This window comes from Hemicordylus capensis, chromosome 2 (genome assembly GCF_027244095.1).
Source record: "Hemicordylus capensis ecotype Gifberg chromosome 2, rHemCap1.1.pri, whole genome shotgun sequence".
Lineage (NCBI taxonomy): Eukaryota > Metazoa > Chordata > Lepidosauria > Squamata > Cordylidae > Hemicordylus > Hemicordylus capensis.
The window spans coordinates 194,931,898-194,958,707 of NC_069658.1; the positions used below are offsets into that span (position 1 = coordinate 194,931,898).

General features: G+C 47.0%; 2 protein-coding genes across 6 annotated transcripts in view; one reads left to right on the plus strand and one right to left on the minus strand.

Moving 5' to 3' along the window:
* Window positions 1-263: 263 nt before the first annotated feature.
* NAB2 (NGFI-A binding protein 2) lies at window positions 264-25,494 on the plus strand. 2 transcript variants are annotated; one of them, XM_053294034.1, is made up of 8 exons: window positions 460-588; window positions 8,588-9,353; window positions 11,036-11,169; window positions 13,031-13,082; window positions 16,460-16,583; window positions 21,683-21,883; window positions 22,949-23,056; window positions 24,332-25,494. In XM_053294034.1, exons 2-7 carry the CDS (start codon window positions 8,598-8,600, stop codon window positions 23,047-23,049), a joined length of 1,368 nt encoding a protein of 455 aa, XP_053150009.1. In that variant the 5' UTR covers window positions 460-588; window positions 8,588-8,597; the 3' UTR covers window positions 23,050-23,056; window positions 24,332-25,494. The 2 variants fall into 2 exon arrangements, with proteins under 2 accessions (XP_053150010.1, XP_053150009.1); XM_053294035.1 differs by having other exon boundaries at window positions 264-588; window positions 22,949-25,494.
* Window positions 25,263-26,810, minus strand: part of STAT6 (signal transducer and activator of transcription 6) — a 177,949-nt gene continuing 176,401 nt past the window's right edge. For all 4 annotated transcript variants that reach the window (XM_053294032.1, XM_053294030.1, XM_053294033.1 and 1 more), the window contains exon 20: window positions 25,263-26,555. In XM_053294032.1, the coding sequence (XP_053150007.1) occupies window positions 26,447-26,555 (109 nt within the window). In that variant the 3' untranslated portion in view covers window positions 25,263-26,446. The remainder of the gene's footprint in view (window positions 26,556-26,810) is intronic.

Genomic DNA, 26,810 nt, shown 5'->3' on the forward strand with positions numbered 1-26,810 from the left:
AGGAGCGGAGGAGGCCGAGGGCGGATGCGTGGAGGAGTCGGTGGGGGAGTGAATGTTGCATTGCTTAGCCGCCCCTTCTTCCATGCATGCTCATGGGCAGATCGGACAGAGAGAGGAGGGGAGGGGTATTTTTCCTTTCGGCTGCCGCTGCAGTTTTTCTGGTCCGAGGCAGGAGCTGCCTGCCGCCCCCGGAGCCTCCCACGCGCGGCAGCAGCTCGGAGCCGGAGCCGCCGCCACTCCATTGTAAATCCGGCGGCGTGGGAGGCAATTCCGTGCCAAAGGCTCAGCGCCTAGGCGCGCAGAGAGAGAGGAGGAGGAGGAGAGGAGGAGGAGGAAGAGGGGGGACGGGCAGAGGAGCGACGACGGACGGACGAAAAGAGAGCCGCCACCCGGGTGGACCGGCGCCATTGGGGCGAGCAGGGCAGCCCAGGCAGACGCCTCGCACTCTGGCTGGCGCGCGCTCTCTGCCCACGAAGCAAGGAGGAGAAGGCGCCACTCGCAAGGCCAGGAGCCGGGCCGTCCATGCCCCAAGATCGCGCCCGCCGAAGGGATCCAGCAGCAGCGCCGTCAGATCGCAGCGGGAAGCGAGTGAGTGAAAGAGGGTGGGGTGGGGGAGGCGCCGGGGACGGTGGAAGGGAGGGGAGATCCTGGGAGCTGGTCGCCCCAGGGTGGGGTGGGGGGGGGGAGAGTAAGTAAGATGGCTTCGGAAGCGGGGCAGTCCGTCGTCCCCCTCCCTCCCTCTCTCTCTCCCCATCTCTTCAATTAACTGGCTGCTTCGCTCTGAGACTTAAGATCCGAAGGGAAACCACACCACTCCCGGGAGGCAGTAACAAATATGTTGGTCGAAAGACAGGTGCCGGGGCTCAAGCCTTCCTGGAAGCCACACCTCCTGACACTGCGGGCTGGCTTCCTGTCACCCTAGAAATGTAGGAATCGTGACGGTGGTGGTTGCTCCGAGTGGCATGCTCTGCATATGCTCAGAGGCACTCCCATGTTGTGATGATTTCTACCGAGGGAGCAGAGATGAGCTTTTGGTGCCTCCCCTTCACAAGCAGACCGGATCTGAACTTGAAGTTGAGCCCTAGTGAGTGATCGCTAGCTCAGTGGGAAGGAAGGATGTGTGGCCTTTTTGAGGGCAGAGTGCCATTACACACACACACACACACACACACACGATACGTTTACCAATACTTTATAGGTATGGCAGGATGCTAAGAGCAAAGCCACTACCCTGGTAAGGCTGACATTTTGGGGGGGGGGGGAGGAATCTGAAGTATTCGTGCTAGATGGAGCAAAACCTTCCCATAACGTTCCAGCCTTTGATGCCTTTGTCAGAAGAGGCAGCTGTTTGGGGGAAGGCATGGCATTTCCGTGGAGGGGATGAAGTTGTGAGCTGGCTGGTGCCTCCCCCTCTCCACTCCCCCAGCCGTGATCAGCAAGCTCAGTTACCTCCCCCAGCATATCCCCGGCCCCCATCACCACATTCCTCGGCTCCAGTGTTTCCCTGCAGTGCTCTAGAAAAATGAAACAATTAAAAATAAAAATAATGACCATTAGTGACCAGTGAGAAGTGCCCAAGGAGCAGCAAATCTTTCCTGGGCCACTGCTGCTTCACATCTTGTATGGCCCAGCTGCGGGGGCTGAGGGGACCAGAGTCTGTGCAAGGCAGGATAAAAGCAAAGCAGGCCATGGGTGGATGGAGACTATAGTAGTGTGAGTGTGCATGCGGGGGGGGGGGGGGCGGTGGTATGAGGCCAGACCAGAGACATGTGAGTGGTGTAGTCACAAGAGCCAGCATGGTGTAGTGGTTAGAGTGCTGGACTAGGACCGGGGAGACCCGAGTTCAAATCCCCATTCAGCCATAAAATTAGCTGGGTGACTCTGGGCCAGTCGCTTCTCTCTCAGCCTAGCCTACTTCATAGGGTTGTTGTGAAAGAGAAACTCAAGTATGTAGTACACCACTCTGGGCTCCTTGGAGGAAGAGCAGGTTATAAATGTAAAAATAAATAAAATAAAATGTGAGTATCTGATTGGATTGTAGTTGTAAGATTCAGGCTCTGTATGTGTTTGGAGGGTGGTTGGGATTTAGTGCAGGGTGTAATGTCCCATTGGGAGTCTGGGGAAGGTGCCAGTAACAGAGCCTTGGGAAGATGTTCTAATATAGAACAAGCCTGGCGCTGACACTCGGAGGGGCGGGCCAAAGGGCAGGAGGCGGAAGAGAAGTGTCAGCTGGAGTGGTTTCAGCCCATTTTGGGGCGTTTCAGGGTATGTGGAAGTGATTGCCATTATGAATATCTCTCCATACGGCCTTTCAACAGCAGCAACAAAACTTCTCCATGCAATTTAGATAGCAAAAGGGAGGATGAAATGGCCCCGTGTCTCAAAGGGGCTCACATTGATCTGAAAAGGGGAAAAAAACGAAACACAAGGGAAACACCAGCAACTGCCAGCTGGGAAGGGATGCCAGGCTGAGATGGATCGGGACCATTGCTCTCTCCCTGCTCAGTAGAAGAGAGCCACCATGTCTTTGCCCAGTTCTCAGGGGTTGCAAATCATGTAGATTTCAGGCTGGGATGGAGGCTGTGCAGAGTTGAAATAGGACAAGATCTTGATTGGGGTGGGGGGAGGCTGCATAGCTCTGTTCCCTCTAAGGCGTGCGCATGTGTGTGCGCTCACAGGTTTTTGGATGTCTGCTCAGTTCATTTTCGACCCCACTCAGGTTGAATCAGGGAGGTTCCATTCTGAATGCAGGTGCACACACACACACTGCCTTGATACTGCCACCCAGAACAAAATTCATTCCACTCAGAGATGAAAAAAATTAGAGGGACCACTGCTGCATAGATGCAGTGTATGTTGCAGTTGGAGATTGCAGTGTGGTTGCGGGAGGTGTCATGGCAAGTCACAGTGGAAGGTAAAGGTCACCCTCGAGGAGTCACACGCACCCCTCAGACAGAGAGAAAGGTTGACGTACCCGCTGATGTTTTAGAGTGCAGTCAGAATTTCAGTGTGGAAGAGAGGGAAAGGATGCAGTGCAGGGTTGGGCCTCACTTGCATTGGGAAGATTGCAATGAACTGGGTGTGAAACAAGGCAGCACCCCACTTAGGGAGCCTACACAAGGTCACACCTATTCATTACAGATACATGTATCCAAAATACATACCACACCTTGGTCTGCACTCACAGTCACAGCAATAGTAACTGCTATTACGGCTACTATTATTTATATACTGCTTTTCGATGAAAAGGTTCTCATAGAGGTTTACACAAAATAATAATAATAGTTATTATTTTTATTTTATTTTATTTTGTGTAAACCTCTATGAGAACTTTTTCTATCGAAAAGCAGTATATAAATAATAGTAGCTGTAATAGCAGTTACTATTACAGTTACTAGCAGGTACTATTACTACTACTAAATTTATTTATTTATTTATTTATTTATTTATTTATTTATTTATTTATTTAATGTGATTCTTTGTCCCCAAAGGGCTCACAATCGAAGTAGCCACAGTTCCGTAGGAGGATGGTGAGAAAGGGGGCATTTAGGGAGAAAGCCCATTCCTTAACCACTGTTTGAACCAGTTCACACAATGGTGTTTGTTCCATTTGTTATTTTCTAGGGTATATGTAACCACATGGAGAAGCTTCAGTGTGAACCACCTACTTATGTGGGGGTGCACCCTTTTTCTGGCTGCTGTGGTCACAGAAGTGACAGCAGCTGTCTCCATGTACTGTAAGCCCTGTTGAGACATTATGTTGTACATGAATACAGATTTGTATACATGTATGTGTTTTTGTGTGAATGCCTGCACATGCATTCATTTAAAAAGTAAACCTGAGTACAGGCCCCCTAAATGCAGGCGAGTGTACTGATGTATGTGCATTGAACATAATGTGTGAATAACAGTACCTGCATACTGTGAGGTAAGTAATAAGTTTATTGTTGTGACCACAGGCCATAACATAGCATAACTCGTAACATAGCATAACTACACACATACAGATCTGTATGTGTGTATATTGTGCACAGATTGTACATGCATTGAATAGGAATAGTCACTTGAGGGAAAGGATAAATATGATGGGTCTTTATATGGACCGGGTATTTAAGCATTCTGACTGTGCTTACAAAACATTATTTGGATATAGATGTGTCCTTCAAAAATGTTGAGGGGTGTGAGGAGAAACATTAAAACCCTCACACAGCAGAGTATGCTCTGGTGGAAAAGAAGTTTAGCCCAAAAGATTATCTGAAGACAGTATGTTGCGTTCAAAATACAGATTTATTAAGGAACTGAAATATCACATGCTGAGAGTCATTGAACAACATACCCAAACAGGCACTAACCTTAAACAGCAACTGAACAGTTCTGACTCTTAACTGACCAAGACCTGTTAACTGACCTATTAACTGACCTATTAACACCTTATCATGCCTCTAATGGCCAGAAGAGGTTACTGTGGTACTAAGAGCTATGCTTTAGAATTCTCACTTCTAACACTCAACAACTCCCATCATCTCTTGCAATTCTAGAAAATGATCTCTTGGCAATGGTTTTGTGAGCACATTGGCTATCATCTTCTCCGTTGGACAATATTTCAACTCCACCGGACCCTTTTCTTGTACATCACATACATAATGGTATATTGTGTTAATATGCTTTGTCTTCTGAATTATTATTATTATTATTATTATTTACATTTTATATCCCGCTCTTCCTCCAAGGAGCCCAGAGTGATGTACTACATACTTAGATTTCTCTTCACAACAACCCTGTGAAGTAAGTTAGGCTGAGAGAGAAGTAACTGGCCCAGAGTCACCCAGCAAGTATGGTGGCTGAATGGGGATTTGAACTCGGGTCTCCGTAGTCCAGCACTCTAACCACTACACCACGCTGGCTCTTTTGTCTTCTCCATTTGTGAAAGCAAAATACAACTTTGATTGTCCTCAAACAATTCAGTTTTTGGTTCATCGGCTCCAAAGTCCTGCAACAGTTTGTGTATCCATGCCATCTCCTGGCAAGCTTGAGTGCCTGCCTGACACAAGTTCTGCTTTTGTAGAGGCAAGAACAACAGTGTTTTGCTTTCGACTGCACCAAGTGCGCCACTCCATAAAAGAACAGGTACCCCCTTGTGAATTTACGATCTTTCTTCTGCCCAGTCTGCATCCACATAACTAACTAGCCTAGGATTACTACTTGCTGGCAATTTCAGTTTTAGATTAACTGCACCTTTAAGGGACCTGCCCAGTCTTTCAACTGCAGTCCAATCATTTTTGATGGGTGTACTCATTTTCCTGCTTAAAATTCCCGCAGCTCCTACGATGTCTGGTCTTGTTACTGTAGCAATATACAGAAGTTTCCCAGTTGCTTTCTTATATTGCCCATTGTCTAAAAGAAGCTCGCTGTTTGCATCTTGCTTGGGGAAAAAATGAGTGCTGACTTCCTTGGCATCTGTAATACCCAGACATTCTAAAAGGTCTTTTATCTTTTGTTTCTGAATCAGAAGATAACCTCCATCTTGTTCTCTTTCTATTTGTTTTCTGAGATAGTAGGAAATGTTCCCCAGTTGCTTTACTTCTATTTCTTTGTTTAAATGCTTTACAATTTCATCACTATCTTTTCTGGTTTGACAACAAACAAATCATCAACATATTTTAGTATATAAGTCCATCTACTGTTTCTAAACCTTGAATATAGGCAAAAGTCAGCTTTTCCCTGAATAAACGCATTGTTTAACTAGTAACTGATTTAGCTTTGTATTCCAGGTTCTTGCTGCTTGCTTTAGACCATAAATGTTCTTTTGGAGCTTACACACAAGCCCCTCCTTACCAGGTTCCTCAAACCCTGGCAGTTGCTCCATGTAAATGTTTTCTTCAATATCGCCATGTAAAAATTCAATTTTGGCATCTAAAAGGTCTATGTACATTTCCTTGCAATACAAAGGAGCATTCCTATAGAATGTTTTGCCACAGGGGTAACCATTTCATCATAATCCTCACCATGTTTCTGAGAATATCCTTTAGCTACTAGCCTTGCTTTATAGTGTTGGACATCTCCATCTGCTTCGTGCTTCAGTCTGAAAACCCATTTGCACCCTACAGTTTTTCTTTCCATAGGCAGCTCTGTAAGTATCCAAGTATTATTCTTATGTAGAGACTGGATCTCTTCTTCAGCTTTTCTCCAATTGTGGGCTTGATCATCTGGCATTTTATCAGTATCCTCCCATGTACTAGGCTCTTGCACATTTTCTTCTCTAGTAGTATATGAGAGTCTTTCTGCTGGAATATCTTTGTTGATTCTTGCTGAGCACCTTATCTCTGACTGAGCCTTAACGCTTTCATTTTGCTCTGGATAGTTGGCACAATAATTACATCAACTTCTTTCTTTGATTTTTCTTGTCAAGCTTCCTTTACATCTGAATGTCTGATTTAATATCTGGTGCTTCATCAGCAGTTGGCTTTTCCTTTTCATCTAAATACACCACGTGATGCATTTTGATGGTTTCTTTGGCAAGATCAAGTATTCTATACCCTTTACATTCTGGTGCACAGCCAACTAATATCCTTTCCTCACACCTGCAGTTGAATTTGGTTCTTTTAGGTTTGTTTCTTTATCTTTGGCACATAGCCATATACTTTTGAGCCAAGAACTATAATATGCTCCATATTAGGTTTCTTTGCATGCCACAATTCAAATGGTGTTTGTACTTATAGCTTTAGTAGGTAATTTGTTTTGTAAATAAGTAGCAGTCATAATTGCCTCTCCCCAAAATGTACTGTGTAGTCCAGTATTTAGCGGCATGCATCTGGCCATTTCTATTAAAGACCGGTACTTTCTTTCTGCAACGCCATTTTGTTCTGGACTATATGGCATTGTCATTTGATGTTCAATGCCCTCCTTTTTCAGATATTCAGCTATGTCATTTCCTGTCTGCTAGAAAAATGGGCAGCCAGCGTGGTGTAGTGGTTAGAGTGCTGGACTAGGACCGGGGAGACCCGAGTTCAAATCCCCATTCAGCCATAAAACTAGCTGGGTGACTCTGGGCCAGTCACTTCTCTCTCAGCCTAACCTACTTCACAGGGTTGTTGTGAAAGAGAAACTCAAGTATGTAGTACACGGCTCTGGGCTCCTTGGAGGAAGAGCGGGACATAAATTTAAAATCATCATCATCATCATCTTATCATTTGTGTCCAACTTAGTAAATCTTTCTCTTCCTTTAAATTGCTGGTTGCGCCTGAATCAATATAAATTCCAGCATTACATTTTGTAGAACTAGCTCTTAAATTCTTCTCTGTATTAACAACACATGTTTTATGTTTGTCAGACTTAATCTCTCCTTGCTTCCATGCATTTTTCTTTGTATGCTTAGGTGACTCACTCCTCTTGAAATGTAGTAACATCTCTTTTTTAGTTGTAGATTCTTTGTTCTGAGGACATTTAGCCTTCATATGTCTGGAACTCCCACAGTCAAAACACTTTTTGTTCTTTTGATAAGTTTTTAAAGCACTTTCTTCACTTGACTTTAGTTGCTGCTCATTGCCTCTATGCAAATTAAAATCTTCCAAGTAATTTATTACAAACTCCAAACTCAAATCATCTTTGGCTTCTGATAGATTTACAATTGGCTCAAAATGCTCAGGAAGACTGTTCAATAACAATCCAATCTGAACTGTATTGATCAAAATTATTCCCTATGCTTGCAACTGCTGTGAAGTCTCCAACATCTCATTTCCATGCTTAGACAGATCCTCTTCCTCCTTTAGTTTCTTATTACACATCTTTATGCACCTTGGAGCCAGCTGACTTTCATATAATTCTTACATGAAAGGGTCTCCCACATGGCCTTTGCATGCTGTTTATTTCTTAAATGCACCAATATAGAGTCACTCGCCGATAAACAAATTATGCCAGTTATTTATCACCTGCACTATCCCAGGCTTGTTTTGTCTTCTCCTTTTCTGACAGGACCACAGCTCAACATATGGACCTTGTAACTTCTCAATCCTCTTTAGTACTTGTCCCTTCTCCATCTTTGACAAAACTTTGTTTTCTTATTCAGGCGAATTACTTTCTTCACCAGTCTCAGAGCTCTGGGCCCATAACCCTGTTGACAGATGTGAGGAGAAACATTAAAACCCTCACACAGCGGAGTATGCTCTGGTGGAAAAGAAGTTTAGCCCAAAAGATTATCTGAAGACAGTACGTTGAGTTCAAAAAACAAATAAAGATTTATTAAGAAACTAAAACATCAACATACTGAGAGTCACTGAACAACATACTCAAACAGGCACTAGCGTTCAACAACAAGTGAACAGTTCTGACTCTTAACTGACCAAGAGAGACCTATTAACATCTCATCTTGCCTCTAGTGGCCAGAAGAGGTTACTGCGGTGCTAAGAGCAATGCTTTAGAACTCTCTCTTCTAACAAACCCCCCCCCCCCAATGCTGCACCACTTTCCCCTGATGCTAATTGTGCTGAAGGGTGCCTCCTTTGACCCAGGAGTGGGGAGGTACACTTCCATTGCCTCTGCTTCAGCCATTATCTCTGCTGTCACAGTGTCCACTCTGTCACCTCTGCAGGCTGCTGGCTATGGCCCTGTCCCTGCCACGCACACTGGGTGAACTCCAGCTTTATCGGGTCCTACAGCGAGCCAACCTCCTCTCCTACTATGAGACCTTCATCCAGCAGGGTGGTGATGATGTGCAGCAGCTCTGTGAGGCAGGCGAGGAGGAGTTCCTGGAGATCATGGCTCTGGTTGGCATGGCGACCAAGCCACTCCATGTCCGGCGCCTCCAGAAGGCCCTGCGAGAGTGGGCCACCAATCCTGGGCTCTTTAACCAGCCAGTGCCTTCTATACCTGTAAGCAGCATACCCCTCTTCAAGATCTCTGAGTCAGGGGGGCGCAAGTCACTGACCAATGGGCACACTAGCCCTGGAGAGACTCCCAGCAAAGCCAATGGTACCTCCCCTGCCAAGAGCCCCTCGGAGCCGAGAGAGAAGCTATCCCCCTTGCCTGCAATCCAGTGGGGCAATCCGGAGTCTGAAGAGGAAGGTGGGGCATCGTCACCCAGTGAGCACCCCTCGTCCACAGAGCATCTAGATCCGGAGCTGTCCCAGGCGGTGTCAGAGTGTGTGGAGCGCCTTCTGCGCAGCTGTCCTCGTGGTGGTGATACCGAGCTGAGGACCCTCATGAAGCTGAACAAGAAGTTGGCCAAAACAGTAGGGCATATCTTCCGGATGGACAACGGCGACCCTCGCAAAGAGGAAGAGATCCGGCGTCACAGCGCCATCTATGGGCGGGGTGAGGCCCGGCGATGTGAGGGCAAGCAGCTCACACTACATGAGGTGAGTTGAGGGAAGTGGGTTAGGGAGGGAAGACTGATCAGCAGTCTGATCAGCTGATCAGAGAAGAATGAAGGACTGGGGAATAGATGGTTAGAGCGTACTTCCATACCTGCCCACATGTCCCAATTTTCCCATCCACCTGAATGGGGAAATAGGGACACGTTGGCAGTATGTTCTTCTGTCCCATCCCAAATCAGAACCTCTGTTTTATACCATTTTTGGACCGTTACGAACCAAGTGTCAAAGCAGAGGGAACCTCGAACCAGTGCAAGAAGCACAATCCAGTCTCCATGTGGTATATGAGGGGGTAGGCCCTTACTGCCCAGGGATCACCTGTTGGTCATTTCTTTGCTTTTATTAACCTAGGGTTATGTATTCCAGCCCTGGAGACGGGGAGCCAGGGGTGCCCATAGAATGTTCTGGGCTCACCACACTGTATGTGGATTGCACCCCCACCAACAATCTAGCAACACAAACTGCTGCCTGGCAAAGGCTCCCTTGCTATGATTGCACTTCACTGTTCTTCTGCGCCCAGCTATTTCTCCTTCCCCTCCAGTCACACACGCACACACACACTGCATGAGAGGCATCGCGATCCTATGCATGTTTACACAAGAGTAAATCCTATTAATTTCAGCGGGATTAGTCCCCTGTATGTATGCATAGGGTTACAGCCTTTTCCTCTTGAGCTTCTCCTGCTGGCTCTGGGGCTCAGTAAAGTAGGTCTTCCTCTACTCCCCTGAAAGGAAAAGCAGGAACGGTAGCAGGAGGGTTGACTGAAAAATCACACAGTCTGCTTTGCATTGTGTTAGATGAAGACTTTCAAAATTTGTCGGGATTCAGTTTTTTTCAATAAATCTTCCTCGCACCATTCCTGCTTTTCCTTTCCATTGTTGTGGGTGTGGTGCTTCCCTTCTTGTTTAGTTTCACCTCTAGAACTCCCCTCCCAGTGGCCCTTGAAGGGCAGGCACCTAGAGTAGAACTTGTGTTTATCTTGAAGTGCCTGGCACTGACTACAGGAGAGGGAGCTGGGCCTGCGTTTGTTCTCGGTTTGTGGTTGCTCCTGCAGCAGGGAGTATTCATTTTAAAATTCTTAAAATTTTCATTTAAAAAATTAATAAACTGAACCCCCTTTGGGTGGTGTGTGCCACTCCTCGCCAGTCACGGCGCAGACACTAGTCAGTCAGATACTTGTCTAGACAGCCCTCACGAGCACAAAAGACCTTCCAGGTATGGGCGAAGGGCACATTTGCCCAGTAACAAAAGATTGTGGCTTAAGTGCTGAGGAGACAGTTTTTCTACACTAGCCAAGTTGAAACATGTTGGATTTCCCCAAGTTCACTGAGAAAATTCACTGCCTTGTTTGGAAAAGCGCTTAGTATCATAAATGTGCTTTCAGTCTTCCACAGGTTTTTTGCTCTGAGGTGCCCCTTCACCCATCTTTTCTCTGTAGTATTTAACAAGCTGCTTGTCCTGAAGAAGTATTCACCTAGTCACCTGGATTGCTACCTTTCTTTCTGCAGAGTTCCCCTTTCCTTTGCTCACTGGTTCCTCACCCTCTGCCTCAAGTGCCAGTGTGTCACTCTAAAGCCCTGGTGGGGACCAATATCCTTGCAGCAGACTACCACCTCTGGGGCTCTCTGCTTCCCAAGAAAAACACTCTGTTCTCTCTGTTCTTCCAGCTTACCATCAATGAGGCTGCCGCCCAGTTCTGCCTGCGAGACAACTCCCTGCTGCTGCGTCGTGTGGAGCTGTTTTCGCTGTCACGCCAGGTGGCCCGAGAGAGCAGCTATCTGTCCTCACTTAAAGGATCCAGGTGAGATCCCAACCTTCAAGTACTTGCCAGTGGTCGAACCCCTGGGGGTTCCTCAGAGCCAGGCTATCCTCCTTCCTCCACCCCCCGCCCCACACAGAGGCTGTTCACACAACCAAAAACTGGGTAGGACAAATGTTCTACCCAGGTGTCGGGATGCCGTGTTACCTGGTTGCCTGTGCGGCCCTGTGGTGGAGTCCAGCATGGTGCCTGGGGAGCGCGGCATCCTTCTTTTGGGGCTTCTGTCTTCCCCCAAAGGGAGCAGGGGTGAGATGACTCTAGCCCTGTTGGGTCCCAGTGAGGTTGAGCAGGCAAACCAGGGAGAGCTGCAGGAAGGCAACAGCTCAGGTGGAGTTGCCATGTTAGGAGAGGCAGGAAGTGAAACCCGGGAGGAGTAGGCGGGGCTTGGAGTAGGCTTGAAGCCCTGTCAACTCTGTACTAGGGCACTGAAAGCCAAGGCAGCCAGTGAGGAGGGCTGCTCTTGAGCATAGGAGCTGGAGTTACCTTGGAGAGGGAGTCGGCTGCACATAGCGAGCCTGGAGGAGGACTAAGGGGCTGAAGTCACCTCCTCCCCTGGCTTACTCTGAGGCTGAACTTGGCTGTTCTCACCCCAAGATTTTGGAGTCAAAAAGGGCCAGGAACACACCTCCTCCCCTCCACCCCCTTGGAACGTCACACCAGGTTTGGAGCTGTGCATGCTTCCAATTTTCGGTTGTGGGAGCAAACAACTAGGTAAGAAGAAGGAGAAATGATTGTGTGAGACACAAGAGCTGAATAGGACAGCTTTCCTCCTACCTTGGTCAAAGGCTGAGTATGAAAGTTGGGTAGGATGGTGCTGTCCTACCCAGCTCCTCTCTCCCACACAGTCACTTCTCCCTCCTCCTACCTAGTTGTTTGCTCTCATACAACTGAAAATTGGGGAGTGTGCACAGCTACCAGACCGGCGTAGGACACTTGTCCTACCCAGCTTTCAGTTGTGTGAATAGCCTCACACTCTTGTGATGCTGATAAGTAAAGATGCAGGGCAGCAGTAAAGATATTGTTTTGGCAGCTTTTGCTCAGATCAGCTGTCCCTTCCAGGCCAGTGTGGTGAGTGGAGAGTGCCAAGGCTCCAGTCTGTCTAAAAAGGCTACCTTCTGACCTAAAAACCTTGTTCCCTAATCCCCTATGAGTTGGAGACTCTCTGTAGTTACTCAGAGGCAAAAGAAATGTACTCTGCACCGGCCCAGGGACACTTTCATCTACCTTTCCTCACATCTTTCAGGCTTCAGCTCTGTCACTGAAGACAGATGCCTTGACTGTGGTTTGCTGAGCCCTGGTATGAATTAAGCTCTGCAGAGAGTGGAGTGAACCAGGGGTGACTAGCTATGCTAATGATCTCCCCACTAAGTGCTAACTTCCTGCTGCTCCAGTGATCCAGAAGAGTGGCTGACATACGGTGCAATGTTACGCATGTGGCGGCACATTATATTATTATTATATTATTACATTTTATATCCCACTCTTCCTCCAAAGAGCCCAGAGCGGTGTACTACATACTTAGGTTTCTCCTCACAACAACCCTGTGAAGTAGGCTAGGCTGAGAGAGAAGTGACTGGCCCAGAGTCACCCAGCTAGTCTCATGGCTGAATGGGGATTTGAATTTGGGTCTCCCCAGTCCTAGTCCAGCACTCTAACCACTACACCACGCTGGCTCCACGCTGGTTCGTATGGAATGCAGCATGGGTCACTTTATGTTGACTTCCCATTTAAATCAGTCCCAAGTGCCACCCTAGAGAATCCCTCTGTGCCCAGGCTAAGGATAATTTCCAGGGAGGGGATGCCTCATAGGGCGTTCTGACCCCATGGTGTCTTTTGTTCTCAGACTGCATCCAGATGAGGGTGGCGCTGGGCAACCTAAGCGGCTCAAGCAGGAGGTAAGCCATGGAGGCGGGCTCTACACAGTGCTAAGATGCATGTGATGCACTTCAAGTGCTCAAAACAAGCATGACATACCTGATCATGAGACCATCAGTAGAGCCCTGCTGGATCAGACCAGAAGTCCATCTCAAACTCGGTGGTCTCTGGGCCACCAGTGGTCCTTGAGATCTGCCTAGGGCAGCCCTCCAGTGGTTGCTGGACTACAACTCCCATCAGCCTCAGTGGCCAGTAGTCAGGAATGGTGGGAGTTGTAGTTCAACATCTGCAAGAGGGCTGAAGTCATGCAGCTCTGATCTAGGAGATCTGCAGAAAGGCTGCAGAACAGTTGAGAATATCTGTAATTCATCCTGTGATCTCTCTCTCTCTCTCTTTCTTTCTTATTTTATATTAGATGTGCTATGATCTGTAGAATTAAAAAAGGGGTGTTAAGTGGTCCATCAAGATCCCAAGCAAGTGGTTCGCGGAAAAAGTGTGAGAATGTCTTTGGTTAAGCATCCTTCTTCCCACAGTAGTCAGTCAGATCTGCCTCTGGGAACCCCACAGGGAGGGCTAAAGTGCAATAGCCCTCCCCCACTGTATGCCACAGCATCCTATACTGAGGAGTCCACCCCCTCAAAGCCTGGAGGTTCTATGTAGCCACCGTGACTAAGAGCCAGGGATCCTTCATGAATGTGTTAAATACCCCTTTTCAAGCCAACTAGCCCAATGGCTGCCACCACATCGAGGAGTGAATTCCAAAAATTCTGTGCTCTTTCGGGGTTCTCAAACTAGGGTCCCCAGATGTTGTCTGACGATAACTCCCATCATGGTCTTTGACCATTCTGGAGGGGGATGATGGGAGTTGTAGTGCGACATCTGGGGACCCAAATTTGAGAACCTCTGTGCTGTGTGAAGAAATACTTCCTTCCGTTTGTCCTGGATCTCCTGCCAGTCAAGCAGTGGATGACCCCAGGTTCCAGTGTTGGGGGCGGAGGCAAATATTCTCTTTATCCACTTTATTCACCACGCTTGATTTTATCATGCCCCTCTTAGCTGTCTTTAAAAGAAAATTTAAAAAAATAAATCCCCAAACATTGTAGCCTTTCCTCATAGGGGAGATGTTCTATGCTGAATGATGACATACATATTCACAGATGTAGAGATGGGTAGGTATATTTGGGGGAGAGACAAGTGGCAGCCCAACTGAAGCTTCCCATCTACTCCAACATGTTTCATGCTCCCAGGGACAGCTGCCTGTTGTGCATCTCAGCTGCTTTCTCCCCCATGCAAAGGACTCTGTAATTGTTCTCTGTGCCGTGGCAGAGTCCTTCCCTAGTGTACCTGAGCTGCTTGCTCCCAATAACGTGTGTCTTTGCTCACACAACAGCATAGGTAGGGAGGTCTTGATCAAAACCTTGTTTACACTCAGGCCTTGATTTGCTCCAGAGGCTGGCTGTAGCCCTCTGCTCAGCTCAGTCTTTCCCCTATGTTAAAAAAAAAAAAGAGTTGCCTGCCGGAGATTGATGTGATGTGCTCTATGCATGAATGTGGCGCTTCTGTATATGGAAAGGCACATTGCAGGTGCCCGTGTATGTGTTCTGAACCTACAAGAATGGTATGGCTGTATGTGCATTTCTGTGCCTTTAAGTGGCAAATGTGCCAAGAAGCACATGTATGCACTGACATTTGCAAACTTGTGGCTGCAATCCCAAAACAGCTGCATTTTTGCAAGTGCTTCTCTCCCCCCCCCCCCCCCACTGCAAGGCTTGTAGCTGTGCACTCGTTCCTACTAGGTTTGCCAGGTTACAACTTGTTAACAGCTGCACAAGGCTGAAGGGGCCTGCTGTCATGGCTACTCCTGTCCCCTAGCTCTTCTTGTAGTTCCTTTGCCCATCCTCCCTTCTCACTGGTGATGTGTGACAAATGGGGTCCAGTAAGAATGTTGCCGGCTCCTTCAGGCAGGGGCAGAGACGGAACAACAGGGCTGAATTGTGGGAAGAACTGGGTGAGAGCAGCTATGGCTCTTTCCTAGTTTGTGGCTACTGGCTCTTCGGAAACTGGAGAGTTCTCTGGGTTGTGAGCTGCTGACTCTAGTTTTAAGAACTGGGCAGCAAATACTCCTCTGTGTGTGTGTGTGTGTGTGTGTGTGTGTGTGTGTGTGTGTGCGCGCGCCTGCACACATGTGCAGCCCTACATGTGCGTGTCTTTGTGGTATGTAGACTGGCATGTGACACATATGTTTGCAGTATATGGCCGTATCCTGAGGGTAATGTGAGTGCAGGAGCGTGCGTGTGTGCGCATGCTGGATGCCAACTATGGCAAAATATGAGCACGTAAGAATTCTCACATGTATTGTGCAGTCAGACCTCTTTGCTTGCCTGTAGGGTGCGCACTACAAATCTATGCTTGTAACATTGTGCTTGTAACATCCGCGCAACCCATGATTGTGGGAGGAAGTGAGTATTCATAGTATACATTCTGATGTATTGTAGCTTGTGTACTTAAAGCATATATACGTCCTTGTGTGCACCACATGTGTTCTTGAATATGGGCCCATGAGTGTGCTTGTGTGTGTTTGCACATGTAGAATGAACAGTGCTGGGAAACTCCATTAAACTGGAGTTTTTGCTCATGGGTGGATGCTATAGGATTGGAGAGTGTACATGCCCCTGAGGCACCAGTCCACTTGAACGCTTCATATGTTTGGCCCATCACCCTGGCGTCCAGCCTCAGGGGAGGTCTTTGGAATTCCTATAATAACCTCTGAGAGAGAGAGAGAACAAGAACTACTACTACTACCAATATTTATATACCTCTCTTCAACAAAATTCTCAAAGCAGTTTACACAGAAAAATAAATAATACATAAATAAGATGGATCCCTGTCCCCAAAGGGCTCCCAGTCTAAAAAAGAAACATAAGGTAGACACCAGCAACAGCCACCGGAGGGATGCTGTGCTGGGGTTGGATAGGGCCAATTGCTCTCCCCCTGCTAAATATAAGAGAATCACCACTTTAAAGGGTGTCTTTGCTCATTTAGCAGAACGAACACAGCATCTCCCCCTTCACCTGGATTTCTCATAATCCCGTGGAGAGGACTGTTGCTGCATAAGCTCTGCTTATGATTTTTCTGGAGCCATTTCACTGGCCACTGTGGGAAGCAGGATGCGGGACCAGATGGACTTTTCGTGTCATCCAGTTGGGCTCTTCTTGGGAAAGCTTTAGAGTTCTATTTCCAGGTCTGCAAGGAGAGTCTTGTCTATTGGGGTCATAGCAAGGTGTCCTGGGACTCTTAAGCAATATTTTCAGCTTTGAGTTAGGGGGAGGGAGGGCTGATAGCCAGAGGGTTGTATACCCAGCTGTAATGCTCTGCCCATCAATCACCCTCCTTGCAGGTTGCAGAGCATAGCCGCCCTGAACTTCCTCTAGTCTGTGAATCCTTTCTGCCTCAGTACCGATCCAGTGTGGAGGAAGACACAGCCAGCCTGTCAGGCGAAAGCTTAGATGGACACCCACAAGGTGAGTGTGGCTGGGCTCCCAGCTTTGGTTAAGCCTTCCAGCGGCAGGGTAGTGAGGAAGCTCAGAGCAAGCCACAGATGGATTTGCATCTCACAGACGGGCAGGTGCCATCCCTGCACAAATAGCCTCCCTTTTGACTGGAATTCTGTTTCTACTGCAGCAGTTTACTTGCTCTTTGCGAACATGCTTTGACTTGCGTGTAGTTTCCGGACATATTCTACCCATCTGCACTTCATAACCCTCACTTCTAATCTTATTTGGACGTCTTTTTGAATTATCTAGAAGTATCTGTACATTTTGTTGTTTGAATTCTTCACACGCACACTTCTTTTTCGAACCATTTAATCACACCTTGAGTAGAGCAGGTACTGGCAGACGTATTTGGGACTTCCCGCTACTTGTTTTAATTCTAATTTAAAAATCTACACTTTGGGCAAGTCTTCAGTATTGAAAGTAGGGAAAGAGCAAATACTGGGCTAGATCATGATGATAACTTTTGTAAACTGCTCTGTGTGTGTGTGTGTGTGTGTGTGTGTGTGTGTGTGTGTGTGTGTGTGTGTTGGGGGCAGTGGCAATGTTGTACTAAAAATGGCAATGTTGTACTAAAAATGGTATAAATCCTTGAAATAAATAAATAGGTGGACCAGAAGTCTGACTCAGTGCAGTTTCATTATGTACAGAGCCATACAGAAGAGAAAGTGCAATCTGTCAGGCTGAACTACAGCAATCAGTTCCTCCTTTCTTTTTCCTGACGGGGCTTTCCACTTCTCAGTTTACTGCCTCTAATTTGGTGTTGCTACAGCTGAACCTGTATTTTGATGAGGGAGTGTGTTGAAGCTCTGCAGGTCTCAACATGGAGAAGTATTTCCTGACACAGTCATTTTTGAGGCGCCAAAGAGATAAGGCAACATTTATCAGATTAGGTTTGCTGGGGAAGGCATTGCAAGTTTTCACTTTACCCAGAACTGAAAGGCAGCTGAAGCCACATTTTCATAGAGGCTTCAGTAGGATCCGAACATGTACTCAACGTGGCTCTCGTCCTTGAATTCTGCATGCACAGAAGTGCTTCTCTTGTCCCCTTCCATTCCCGGTTGCTCCTCCCACAGAAGGGGACCAACCAGGTATCAGCCCCAACATAAATGATGGTTTTTCTGTTTTCAGAGTAGAGAAAAATATAGGGATTCTTGCCATAATCAATAGTCTGGTAGGCTGCTGTAATAATGGTCCAGCTTCTGTTCGTTGAAGACATGGTGGATTGAAATTGAAATTCAGATTTTCTTAATTTAAATCAAGTAGGTTAAATAATCATAATTTTCTCTTTTTAAAAAACAGCCCTGAATACAAGCATATTTAACTGATGCTCCTAATGGGTTAAAATTGAATGAGTGATCCTCTGTCAAAAACAATGGGTTGTATGAAGAGAAAGTCATGTCTTAGCATATTTACTGCCTAGGCACTGGGACCCAGCTCCTGGCTACTGTCCTGTATTTCACCAGGAGACTAAATCTACAAACCCTAATTATTATATCACTAGGAAGAGGATCATCCATTGTGCCATAAGAACAGCCCTGCTGGGTCAGGCCCAAGGCCTATCTAGTCCAGCATCCTATTTCCCATAGTGGTCCACCAGATGCCTTTGAGAAGCCCACAGGCAAGAGGTGAGGGGGCATGCCCTGCGGTTACTCCCCTGCAACTAGTATTTAGAGGCGTTGTGCCTCTGATGCTGGAGGTGGCCAGTAGCCACCAGACTAGTAGCCATTGATAGACTTCTCCTCCGTGAATTTGTCTGAACCCCTTTTGAAGCCCTCCAAGCTAGTGGCCATCACCACATCCCGTGGCAGAGAATTCCATAGATTAATTATGCGCTGTGTGGAAAAGCACTTCTTTTTTGTTGGTCCACCTGGCCAACCTTATATTTGACTCTTTTTAGGCTCTAACTACCTGAGCTCTGTGGTTATGCTGTTCTCAAATTACTGTTACTGACTCCCCATAAACAAACAAGGACAGTTCATCTGATGAAAATAAAGTGAACTGCCCAGCAGCTATTGACAAGTCCTTGCTTCTGGAAAGTTCTGGGCCTGTAGTTGTTTGTAAATAGATGCACTTGCAAAGACCCTGCCATCTGTCCAGACACTGGGCTTGTTAGCTCTCTTGTCTGGTGGAGTGCAGGACATTTTGCTGCCTGAGGCAAAAGATAATATGATGCCCTCCCACCTCTGTGGGTGGGCACTCCACGTTCTCAGGACATGCTGCTGAAGCAGTGGCACACAAGCACTCTCAGACTACCACCAAGCCAGGCCATGGTGGAAGGAGAATCCCTAGCTCGGGTTGTTGGGGGAGAAGAGGTGCTCCCCAAGGGGATGAGGAGGGGAAAGTGAACAAGGTGGCCCAGTGAAGTGAGGAAGGGCAGTGCAGTGGTGGTACCCATGGTGGCAGCAGTCTGGCTGCATCTGCAGTCACCACCTCACCCTGCCTCAGTAGACGGGCCCCCACTGTAGGAACATAGGAAGCTGCCATATACTGAGTCAGACCAACATTGGTCTATCTAGCTCAGTATTGTCTTCACAGACAGGCAGTGGCTTCTCCAAGGTTGCAGGCAGGAATCTCTCTCAGCCCTGTCTTGGAGATGCTGCCAGGGAGGGAACTGGGAACCTTCTGCTCTTCCCAGAGCTGCTCCATCCCCTGAGGGGAATAGCTTACAGTGCTCACACTTCTAGTCTCCCATTCATATGCAACCAGGATGTACCCTGCTTAGCTAGGGGGAAATGTCATGCTTGCTACCAGAAGACCAGCTCTCCTCACTGTCTTTTGTTCTTCTGAGGTAAGGGGTGAGATAGGGTTAGGGCAGGAGAGCTGGGCAGTGTGGCAGGAAGAGCAGAAAAGAAGCAGGAAGCAGAAACTCTGGAAGGAAGGGGAGGCCACAATGTTCAGAGTGCAGTTTTATAATGAGCAGTTATCCACTAAATAAGCATACTGTATAACATTACTCATCTGTTTATACATGCATAGTTTTTATATATCCGCCTGAGAAAGCATAGTGCAAATACTCTATTTCATTGTAAATTAATTTGGTTTAATGGCTAAATTCTGCTTAACACAGAATAAACATTCCTGCATGACAAAATATCATATAGACTTTTGAGCTCCTGAAAGCCTGCTTGCTACTTTGTCATGTGTTTTTTGTTAATTCTATTACCCTGCTTCTGGGTTGCTTTTCTAATGGACCAACACAGTTAAGATTTTTCTATGCATTTCTCCCCCAGTTTAGGAGAGTATCCTTAATTTTGAATTAGATTAATGGTTTTAATTTTTAATGTTGGTTTAAAATGATTTTAATGTTAATGATTCTAATTGTTGAATTGACTTAATGTTTTAAATGATTTTAATTGTAAACCGTCCAGAGATGCAAGTTTTTGGTGGTATAAAAATGTTAACTAAATAAATAAAATAAAATAAACTAGTATGCATATAATTTAGGAAATGTTTACGGTACCAATGGGAATCCATCCTGGTTGAATAGTATGTAAGGTTTTGGGGTTACACAGAAGTCTTCATCTGGTAGAAAGGAAGTGTAGCTATTTTCTCTCTGTACTCGATCCAAGAAAATGTATCTCTTGACTTGCTCTGTTTTATATCTCAGTAGCAAGATGTCTATCATTATGATGTATGGGTTATGTAAGGAGGGAGGGGTTTGTTTGTTTTTAAAGGTATAGTTTTAACCACATGCTATTACTCTCTGGGATTATCTGCTGCTGTGTTCTTATTCTTGTCTTGATCTTGGTTTATATTATTTGTATTGTTTTATTGTATTTGTTTAAACACTTTTGTTAGCCATGCTCCCTCCCTCAGTGTTTTTAAAAAACATCTTAAAACACACCTTTTTAATACCATTATTTTGTTATATCTGGTAGGTTCTTTAGCTTTTTTTAAGCTTTTTATAGTTTTCAGTTTTAATTTGAACCCAATAATTGTTTTTAATCTGACTTTTTTCTTTAAAAAAATTAATTTTATTATTGTATCTGTGTCTATGTTATTGCTGGAAGCCACCCCAAGTAGAATTGCACTGGAGGGGTGGGGTGTACATATTTTAAATAAATAATAATAAATATTACTGCAAGACTCCCCAAGGAGAGGTATAACCTTGCTCTCTGCCCTTGGTGATCCCATCCCGAGTTCTGTATCTGGACATGCCCCTGGGTCCGGCGAGGAAGCAAGGCTGGAGCCCAGAGCCTGATGAAGGAGCTGTTGAACCAGAAAAGGCTGGCTTCGGGTGGGAAGGTTAGATAGCAGCCTGGAGCCCTGAGCTGGCTTTCCCTTCCTCCCACGTAGGCCCACTGAAGAAGAGGCGGCTCTGAACAGCCAGGTGAACAGTTCGCCTCTGGTGCTAGAGTTGGGGGACCTGGCACAGTGTTGCCTCTGCTCCCGCAGGACAGCATTGCCGACCCTGAGGGGTCTCGGGACCCTCTGGAAGAGTGACTGAAGGAGGAGCAACAGGCCCTGGCGGCTCAGAATCTCTTGGCTCTAGGGGACCTGTGTCAGGACCAGGGAGGAGAGCTGGTCTTGTGGTAGCAAGCATGACTTGTCCCCATAGCTAAGCAGGGTCTGCCCTGGTTGCAAATGAATGGGAGACTAGAACTGTGAGCACTGCAAGATATTCCCCTCAGGGGATGGAGCTGCTCTGGGAAGAGCAGAAGGTTTCAAGTTCCCTCCCTGGCTTCTCCAAAATAGGGCTGAGAGAGATTCCTGCCTGCAACCTTGGAGAAGCCGCTGCCAGTCTGTGAAGACAATACTGAGCTAGATGGACCAATGGTCAGTTTCCTATGTTCCTATGTCATGGCTGGAGCACACTGCTCCTCTGGATTGGAATCTGGATGGGTCCTGTCAGTTTTTGGTCATACTAGAGTGATGGCTTGTTGGGAACTGGCTTTTTTGTATCGGCCATTTTGAGTCGCTATCATTTGGTAGTGGGGTCTGGAGGAGGTTGGGTCATTTGGAGAGCAATTCCTGTTCTGGATGTACTATGCCACTGGCTCAGTCCATCTTGCTCCAGATAAAGGCACACCCTGTTGATTCTTGTTCTCTCTCTCTTACTCCCACAGCCACAGGGTCCTGTCCTCGGCTTACACCACCCCCCAGCACTGCCCCTGATGCACTTTTGAGCCTCCCTGCTCACGGGCTCTGGAGTCGTCATATCCTGCAGCAAACTCTGATGGATGAAGGGTTACGGTTGGCCCGACTGGTATCACATGAGAGGGTGGGACGACTCAGCCCGTGCCTGCCAGGAAAGCCCCAGGGACCAGGTAAGCAGCCTCATTTCCCTGGACTTCCAGCTGGGCTTGATCTGCATCAGCAAAATAATATTATGGGGGACTCGGGGCTGGGATAGGAAGTGGCAGGTGAATTAGAATGGAGGATGACATTAACATAGTTCTGTATAGAGGATATCTACATCTCTCTCCCTCTTTTTAGTAAAGAGAAAAATACTACAAATGAACAGCAGTGAGTGGAGACAGGGTGCAGCGGTGCATGGTGAAGGGCAAGCTGGTGTGGGAGGCTTGCTCTCTATTTTGGAGCTCAGATTTCTGAACAGATTTGCAAATTTGGATGAAATATGTGGGTTGGTGCGTTTTAGCTTGCCACTCCAGAGGTTCGTGATTAATTGTTGCCCAGGAAACGGAGATCCTAGAGGAAGGCAAAAGAGGTGATCGTATATAATTCAGGAAGGGTCAGCTTTGTAAGCCTTGCAGGGATTTTATGCTTTAGTTCCATACTTCTGCAGAGCCAGGGCAATTTCTGGCCCTTTCCAAACCATGGTGGTCCTCTCTTCACTATGCCTCGCTTTCCACAGGCTTCTAGTTGGCCAGTGTCTGACTGGACTAGATGGGCCCGGACTCTGATCCAGCAAGGCAATTCTTGTGCAAGATCAGCCGAACTAGCTTCCTGTCATAAAACAGGGTTTTGCAGGCCTTATACCACATTTTCACCACACATTAATTATAATTCAGCCCAACTGTGGAAATTCCAGGGCCAAGCAGAGTTGTTGAGCCAGTGTTCCAACCCTGCACCCTCAGAGGTTTCTAAGATGTATTTTTAAAAAACAAACGCCACACACACAGCGAGAGATCAATTTGTAATTGCCTGCTGCCACACCAAATAGGTCTTAATCATTTCCTTTGGGGGGCGGGGCTCTCCAGACATTTGAGATGTCTTTGTTTTTCCTTGAAAACCAAATCATCCATTTACCAGTAGCATAATGTAGGCAGAGAATTCACAGTGGAGATAGCAGAAAGATGGTGGTTGGGGTTAAGTGTAAGGGACAAAGGAGTGCATATTTCTTCTTCCTGACTCTTGTTCTTTCATTTTAGAATTTGGGGAAACCCTTTCTGAGCGGTGCCAGCCCCCGGCAGCACAACTGGAGACCAGAAGGAATAGTGTTAAGGCAGAACCAGACACCAGCCGACACTGAGCGACAGGTAACTTTGCGCTCAGTCACCAAGCAATAATGTGCCCATCAGCGTTGCACATCAAGAGAGACGCTTGCAGGGGAGAGGGGTGCAATCCTCCGTGTCACCACAAGGAGGCATGCTTGGCTTCATTGACTGAAGAGGAGCTACTGTATCTTAGCACACCCATTTCCCAGTCCCAGTTCTCTTCACAAAATGGAGGACCTGCCTGCCCCACCCCCCCACCCAAGCATAACATGGGAAATGTACAGATGGGGAAAGTGCATCATGTAACAACTTCCAGAAGGGTTAGGGTCTTTAAGGTGCCACAAGTTACTTTTCTGTTTTTGCATCATGTACGAAGCTTGTGATCCTAATAGTGATGCGAAAGCCATGAGCTCAGGGAGACCAAATCTCTGGCTGGATTTTCCCATGAGGGGCTACTGGAAAGTTAGCCTCTACCACAGCAGTCACCCTCAGGTGGGGCCTGGGACTGTGGTGTACACAGCCATAAATACAATATGCCCGAGACAGAAAGGCATTCAGCTTCTCAGCTGCATCGCCTTCAAAACCACTGATAGCATTTCCGAATGCTCCCACGCCCACATTTATTTCAACCACGCACTGACTCATACATGCCTCCCATATGTGTACATACAACACATTCTCTCCACAGCCATTTTCTTTGACACACACACACACACTCCTAATGTTTTTCACAGCACAGTTTTCACTCTGTTGTAGCTCTTGTATTCAAGGCTGAAAGGAGCTCCTACTGGGATGAATACACACACACACACACACACAACCTGCTGACATCACCACTCTTGGTACTGACCTTATCATGGTGTGGTCACTGATCACTATTTAGTCTTGTCCAGACACCTGTGAGGTGCTTTGCGCCCATGACTGCTCTAGAGAGAAGATGCTAGAATTTTACCCCTGACTGCCAACCATATTTTATTTAATTGCTGCCATGGGTTTGTGGGCTGGTGATAACTATCCACCCAACGGCATGTCAAGCAGCAGGTTAGTTTTTGCAGTTTAGAGAAAATTTGGAGATACAGCAATTAGATTGGACTTTAAAGCCCTTTTGCCTGTCAGCCTGCCTCCACCACAACTTTGTGTGATCAGTAGATGCTCCAGAAAGGAAGAGGAAAGGTAGTCAGGTGCTCTCTTAGTTGAGACCAGAAAGAATATCATCTGCTCTCTTATGGCAGTTTCTTGCTCTGCCTTTCCTGGGGCAGTCAGCTCACGTTCTTGGGGCTTATCTATACCTTTTCCTCCCTGCCTTTTGTAATACAGCAGGAAGAGGAAAGAGCAGCTGAGAGGAATCCAGTATCATCAGAACAAAAGAGGGCGCGTGTTGGCTGAGCAGATACCAGCATTGTCTCGCCAACCGTGCACACCAAGGCGATGTGACATTTTGAATGCCCTGGCTTGCAGTGTAGATCTCCCAGTTCAGAGCACTTGCACAAAGACGAAGAAGTGGGTGCACAACCACACTGGGGGAAAGTAGCCATGCAGCCATAGTCCTGATGGGAAAGTCCAGGCTGTCCCCTGCCAGTTTGTGCGCCCACACTGACAGGTTACCCATCAGAATTGCCCTTTCTGTTCCTTTGTTCACCCTTGACCAGTGGCGGCTTGGTGTTAGCCTGGTGCTAGAAGTTCCAGCGGTATTTACTGCAGTGTCCCCTGGGAGCCTTGAATGAGAGGCAGGGCAGGCGTTTCTGGAGTCTAACACTTCCTAGGCAGAAGCAGTTGGGAAGAGTGCCCTTTGGAAAGGCCAGGGCCAGCTTGGGTGGCCCCAAGCCTAATATTAATGTTGCTGCTCTTATCCTGCAGGATGTATGCAGGGTGAGGGTGATCTTTCCCTCAAGGGCTTTCCTGATTCCATTCCTCTTTTCCTACTCAATAATTGGTGGGAAGGGAAGGGATTGAAGTTGTGTAAACTTCACAGGATGTTGACCAGCCCCTGTTGCCCCAAGGTTCTGTGACGGGAGGAAACTGTGTCGGCCTATGAGAGCTCTCCAGGGTAGCCTCCTGCCTCTTGGACTCTGATGCCCCAACAGCTGTCTGACTTTGAACTGTCAACTGGATTGGGCCAGTCGTGAGAGAGGCAGCTTCTGTTTCCCTTTACTCATTGCAAGGGAATACAGCACAAATCCCTGCTTCACAAGGAGGGTGCAAATAGGAACAGCAAGAACTTAGATCCCTAGAAACGAGGCCATAGGAGTAGTATGGAAGCAAGTTTTACTGGAGAAAAAGTTTCCTTGAAAACACAGGTGCAAACACAGAGAGTCCAGGAAAGCCTTTGACCTTCAGTGGAGCCAACCCACTTGCCATTGGTTCCAGTCCCCATCCTCTTCCTTGGTGTCTGTCTAGAGAAAATTAGCACCCTTTCATTTGTAATGTACAGTAGATTATTTATTTTGTTATTTGGGAATAAAGTCTTATTTTATGGCTTATTTTAAGATATACTTCCATTCTCTTACATGATCTGAGATGGGGTTTAAGGGACACCAGCAGATGGGGGGTGGGGGGTAGAGCCTTGGTAACAAGGAGGGGTAGGGACTGCATTAGCGGGTGGGGTAGGCAGGACTCCCACTTCTTTGCTAGGGAGGAGAGTCAGTAAAATACTCGGGATTTACACTCCAAGACTCACGTTGACATTGCTTTGGAAATGGACAGTTCTGAAATATATACATGACAGGGAATCCAGCTCCAGCTGACAAGAAGGGAATGCAGGTTTGATGGGGAGAAGGGTTACAGCTCTTGTAGAGTCTTAGTTCTGGGAGAGAGTATGGAATCTCTTCTTCAGTAGCGGACACTGAAAAGCATGACACATGAGCCAAGTGGAATAATTCTACATGCCCAGCTATCCAAAGCAGATGTGTGAGAGGACCAGCAGGCACATGTTATAGTAAGAACCTACCCATGCTCCCACCCACCCACAATATACTTATCAGGAGTAGCCTTAGCACAGGCAAACCGCAAAGCATCCAGAGTCACAGGGCCCTCCTCCCAAGGACAGCACCAAGCAATGTAGAAGACAGCAAGTGAAGGTGAGTCTCTCTTCTGCTCCACAGCAGTATGGCTGTTGCTCTGGTACAACATGCACACTGCACACCCAGCTAGGCAAAATGGGTCACCATCCTTTGGCATTCGTCTTATCCAGCACAGGAACAGCAAATATGTGGTTGGTGTGGGAACCAAACTGCTTGGATTGAAGACCATGCCTGAGGGTTCTTGCAAGGAGAAGTGGAAGGAAGGCAGGAGAGGGGCTTGCGTTTAAAGCTTTCTGTGCCCTACAAGAATGTTGGGGGCCCCAGTCACCACTGCTCTGGTGGGTCCAGTCCCGATGGCTGTGTGATCCATAAAGATCCATAGCAGTTCCTCCAGAATTCTGGATGTGAAGTTTTATGAGCATGGTGATCCCATACTATAGGAGCAGTGATGCAAATCTTGCTCGCAGTGTAGCAGTTGGACCAGCTCTTGCTCAGAGGGTGGGGAAATATTTCCAGGCACCCTGGGGAGAAAGAGAAGGCGGATGAATGCAAGGTTTCAAACCTAATAAAGCAACTCCGCAAACAGGGTTGCTCCTTCAAACCACGTTTCTCCCCTCATATACATCCTGTATGTAAAGGAAGACATTTTTGTCCAAAATATTTCAGGACACCATTTGGGTGTTTCTTGCATCCTGTCATCCTCCAGTTTGCTTGGCTCCTCCTCAGCAGTCATGTTATCCAGTTGAAACCTACTACTCAAACTCTCAAGCTTTCTT